This window comes from Dromiciops gliroides, chromosome 2 (assembly GCF_019393635.1).
Source record: "Dromiciops gliroides isolate mDroGli1 chromosome 2, mDroGli1.pri, whole genome shotgun sequence".
Taxonomy (NCBI): Eukaryota; Metazoa; Chordata; class Mammalia; order Microbiotheria; family Microbiotheriidae; genus Dromiciops; species Dromiciops gliroides.
Window position 1 is genome coordinate 43,429,915 of NC_057862.1, and position 5,493 is coordinate 43,435,407.

At 38.3% G+C, this 5,493-nt stretch overlaps 1 protein-coding gene across 1 annotated transcript; it reads left to right on the top strand.

Annotated features, from left to right (window-relative positions):
• The first annotated feature begins 1,014 nt into the window (after positions 1-1,014).
• Positions 1,015-1,734, top strand: LOC122743588 (chloride intracellular channel protein 1-like). Its single transcript, XM_043988647.1, has one exon. It carries the CDS (start codon positions 1,102-1,104, stop codon positions 1,732-1,734), a length of 633 nt encoding a protein of 210 aa, XP_043844582.1. The 5' UTR covers positions 1,015-1,101.
• The last annotated feature ends 3,759 nt before the right edge of the window (positions 1,735-5,493 follow it).

The following is a 5,493-nucleotide window of genomic DNA, read 5'->3' on the forward strand; positions in this document are numbered from 1 at the left end:
GAAAACACTTGGGATACTTCTGGAATCTCCTATGCATTGACTTTTCTCTTGGGTACTAATTATTCTTCAAACCTTTCTGGAAGAAAGGCAAAAAGAACTCTTTGGAGCTTAAAATCATGGAATTAGAATGGGGGAGATGCAAGAGACCTTGCTGCCCATCGGAACTCATTAACTTTTCTTCCATAAGGGCTTAATTATTAAGCAGAGACAGCTTCCTATGGAGAAATTATATGGTAGTCAGCACTATTATTTCTGATGAAGAATTTAAATATAGAGACAAATGAGATTAAATCTTTGGGGATAACTCCTAGCCATATGTGACTTTGAACTTTTAATGGGAGAGATCGGGTCAGGAAGATACAGTTCCCAGAGACTTAGGGGAATTAATTTGTAGAAATGAATATTAACCTACCTCACACAAACCCAGGGGGGAAACACTGTAGCTCATGAGTCAGGAGTGTGGAGGAGAGGGGAAGCAGGTATTGTTTGATTTCCCTTTTGAATAAACAGATTGTAGTTGATGGTGTCAATTTGATGCCCCATATTTTTCAAACCAAAATTATGTAATTATTTCTGAGGGATGTATCCGATTCATGAAATCCCCAGGAAATTTCTACTGGATTTCTCAGATGTTTCTCTTTAGTAGAATTTTATTAACTAAAGAGAAAAGAGAGAGAAAAATCCCCAAATAATCATTTAACCAAGGTAATCCAGCAGAATCAGTGGAAGAAAAAAAAACCCTAGGCTGTTACTACCCATTTTTTCAAGGAAAATCCAACAGCTTCAACACCTATAGCCATCCCACCCTTAAGTTTCTTGCTTGATATATTTCTCATTGCGTTAATTCAAATAGCTAATGTGTTCTCTACAAGGACCTAGGGTCTGTGACCCTCAAGAAAGAGATAGATGCATATGATTCCTTAGAAAGGGCTAGTCCTTTACAGACACTAGTGCTGATTTATAGAAAGTTCCCCCAGCACCTGCTGCTTCCTGGTCCCAGTCGCAGCCATAGCTGAAGAGCAGACACAGGTCGAGTTGTTCGTCAAGGCCGGAAGTGATGGTGCCAAGATTGGGAACTTCCCCTTCTCTCAAAGACTTTTCATGGCACTCTGGCTTAAGGGTGTCACCATCAATGTCACCACTGTAGACACCAAGAGGAGAACAGAGATAGTACAGAAGTTGCGTCCTGGAGGTCAGCTCCCATTTTTACTGTATGGCAATGAAGTATACACAGACACTAACAAGATTGAAGAGTTTCTGGAGGAGGTGCTGAGTCCCCCTAGGCACCCCAAGTTGGCAGCAAAGAATCCAGAATCTAACACAGCTGGCCTAGATGTCTTCGCCAAATTTTCTGCCTGCATCAAGAATTCAAACCCAACTCTCAATGCCAACTTGGAGAAGGGGCTATTGAAAGCCCTGAAGGTTCTGGACAATGATCTGACATCACCACTTCCAGAGGAGATTGATGAGACAAGTGCAGAAGATGAGGCTGTCTCCCACAGAAAGTTTCTGGATGGTGATGAGCTTACATTGGCTGATTGCAACCTACTGCCCAAGCTTCACATCATACAGGTTGTATGTAAGAAATATCGGGGATTTTCTATCCCAGAAGAGTTTCAAGGGGTGCAAAGATATCTCTGCAATGCTTATGCCAGAGAAGATTTTGTTTCTACCTGTCCAGATGCTGAGAAGATGGAGATAGCCTATGAGATCATAGCCAAAGCCCTACAGTAGCCATGGACAGAGCTTCTTTCCTCCCCTCCCCTTCTTCTTTACCAAATGGCTTCATAAGGCTACCCAATGAACACATTTCAAGATGGCCACTGATCCCAGAATTTTGAAATAAAATACAGAAGTGCAGGGAAGGTTGTTGGGAGGCAGGATGGGGAAGAAAATGAGGTTTTTTAAGGGGATAGGATGAAAATATTTCAATAATAAAATCATTAAAATACAAAAAAAAAAGAAAGACCTAGTCCTCAGGTTAATTCCTGGTGCAGAATCTTCTATCTGCCAGGTATTAGAACCATTGAATAACTGGCAACACTGCTGAATGTAACATAGAAACCATTTTTTAATCCTCTGTCAAGTATTGTAAATGCCATTTATTTATAGGATATGACTCAGAAGTCTATCTATAGATCTATCTATACCTATAAGTAGATATAGATATGGCAAACAGAGGTTAAGTGACTTGGTCAGGGTCACACAGCTAGTAAGTGTTTGAGGATGGATTTGAACTCAGATATTCTTAACCTCAGGCTCATAGTCACTGTACCATTTAGCTGCACCCAGGTGATGGCTGGATAACCACTTCTTGGGGAATCCTGTCCAGGTACAGGTTATGCTAGTTGTCTTCAGAAATACATTCCAACTCTGTTTTCCATGATTCTGTCATTTACCATTTTAAGTAATTTTAGGAGTGTGTACATGTGCATATGTACATGTGTGTTACTATAAACTCACAGTCCACTGAGTCCAATAGAAAAATTGCCTCCAAGTGTACCATGCTGGGGTTAGATTTGAGAAAAGTGAATCTAAAAATTTATTACAATTGAACTAATTTAGGGCAGCTAGGTGGCACAGTAGATAAAGCCCCCAGCCCTGGATTCAGGAGGACCTGAGTTCAAATCTAGCCTCAGACACTTGACACTTACTAGCTGTGTGACCCTGGGCAAGTCACTTAATTCTCATTGGTCCAAAACAAAAAACAAAAACAAGTGAATTAACTTATCTAGACACAACTGATTTGTTTCCATTCTTCTTTCCCACATTACCCCACTGAACATATTCTCTTTTTTGAAAATTTTAAAGTTTTTTTTTCTCTTGGTCCTACCACTCTCTGCCTTGGGTGTTTATTTCTTAACCTATTATATTTACCCAAAGAATGTAAGCTTCTTGAGTACAGAGATCAACCATCATTATCTTATCCTTATATCTCCAGCACTTAGGATGGTACTGTACACTTAATAGACATTTAATAAATTGTGTGTGTGTGTGTGTGTGTGTGTAATTCTTCTTTCACTCTGTCTGTCCCTACATTATAGTGGGTAAGTGTAGGATTTTAGCTAGCCTAATAGTAAACTAGAAAGAAAAGATGTGGCATTGTAGCAAAAGATTGCAAATCTCAAGGTCAGAAAGAATGAGATGCCAAGGTATCAGGATAAAATTCCACTACCACCGCCCCTTGCTAAAACTGGTCCCTGAATCCATAAATGATGAGCTAGCCATTACAGAGCAATCAGATGTCCCTAGCAGTGGCAGGATATTGAATGGAAAAGCACTAACCATAGAAGTTCCAGATCAATAACCACAGCACCATGATTATTTGTGACATTAAGATCTTTCTTGTATAGTTCTTTTGTGCATTCTTGCCACCTCTTCTTAATCTCATCTACTTCTGTTAAATACCACTTTTTTCTTTGATCATGCCCATTTTTCATGAAACTTTGATATTTCTAATTTTCTTGAAGACATCCCTTATATTTCCCATTTTATTATTTTTTTTCTGTTTCTTTACATTGCTTATTAAAGAAAACTTTATCTCTCCTTGCTATTCTCTGGAATTCTAAATTCAGCTGAGTATATCTTTCCCTTTCTTGTTTCCCTTTCATTTTGTTCCTTAACTCAGGTATTTGTAAGGACTCATCAGACAGCTATTTTGCTTTCTTGTCCCGTTTTTTCTTTGGAATGTATTTGGTTGTGGCTTCCTATACAATAATGTGAACCAATGCCCATAGTTTTTCAGGCATTCTATCTACCAGATCCAATCCCTTAAAGCTGTTCATCACCTCTACTTCATATTCATAAGGGATATCATTTAGGTCATACCTATATGGTATGATGGTTTTCCCTACTTTCTTCAGTTTGTCTGAATTTTACAGTAAGAAACTCGTGATTTCATCCACAATCAACTCCAGGTCTTGTTTTTACTGACTGTGATGTACTAGAAAATCTGAAAATACAAGAGTGGCTACTGGGTTGGAAGAGATGAGCTCATGTCTAATCATAAATAAGGATAATTCCGAGGAATGTTCAGATTGCTGAACAATTGTACTCATTTCACGTGCCAATAACATTATGCCTAAGCTTCAGAAAGCTAGTCTTCAACACTATGTAAACTGAGAATTACCAGAAGAGCAGACTGGTTTTTTGAAAAGGCAAAGGAATTAGAGGCCAAATTGCCAACATTCCTTGGATTATGAAATAAACCAAGGGAGTTCCAGAAAAACATTTACTTCTGCTTCATTGACTACACTATAGCTTTGGATTGTGTGGATAATAACAAAATGCGTCATGTCCTCAAAGAGATGTGTATACTAAGTCATCTTGTCTCCTAAAGAACCTGTGTGTGGGTGAAGAAGCAACAGTTAGAACCAAACATGGAATGGCTTATTGGTTTAATATTTGGAAAGGATGTATATTGTCACCTTATTTAACTTTTATATGAAAAGTACATCACACAAAATGACAGTCTGGATGAATCAAAAACTGGAATTAAGGTTGTCAGGAGAAACATTAACAATCTCAGACATGCAGACAATGGCATTCTGATGACAGAAAGTAAAGAGGAATTAAGAATCCTCTTGATGAGGGTGAAAGAAGAGAGTACAAAAGCTGGCTTGAAGTTTAACATCAAAAAACCTAAAATTTCAGCAACTGATCCCATCACTTCCTGGCAAATAGAAGAAATGGAAACAGTGTCAGATTTGAAATTCTATGGCTCAAAGATCACTGCAGATGGCAACTGCAGCTATGAAATAAAGAGGCTTTCTCTTTGGAATGAAAGCTATGGAAAATATGGACAGCATGTTAAAATGCAGAGATGTCAACTTGCCAACAAAGATTCATATAGTCAAAGCTATGGATTTTCCAGTAGGGATGCATGGTTTTGAGGGACTATAAGGAAAGCTGAGAACCACAAAATTGATGCTTTTGAATTGTGGTGCTGGAGAAGACTTTTGAAAGCCCCTTGGACATCAAAGGGTCAAATCAGTCAATAAACAGAGAATTCAGGCTATTCACTTGAAGTTCAAATACTAAAGCTGAAGCTTAAATACAATGGCCACATAATTAGAAAATGGGATTCATTGGAAAAGACCCTGATGTTAGGAAAGATTGAAAGCAAAAGGAAAAGGGGATGGCAGAGGATGCAATGAATAGATGGTATCATGGAAATGAACATGAACTTGGACAGACTTTAAGAGATAGTGGAAGAGAGAAGGGCTTGATGTGCTATGGGTCACAAATAATTGGACATGACAGAATGAATAAACAACAAGAAAAAAAGGACAATTGAACTGACCACCAAATTTCTTTTACTATGTTACCAATAAGTGACCTCAATTGCTAAACTTGATGGCCATTTCTCGGCCTTCTTCCTTCTTAATGCTTTAAGAGCCTAGAATAACTGATAATGATGGTGGCAAATCATGCCACATCAAAATTCGATATATGCTGACACAATTTTAAGTTTGTGGATACCATAACAAATAA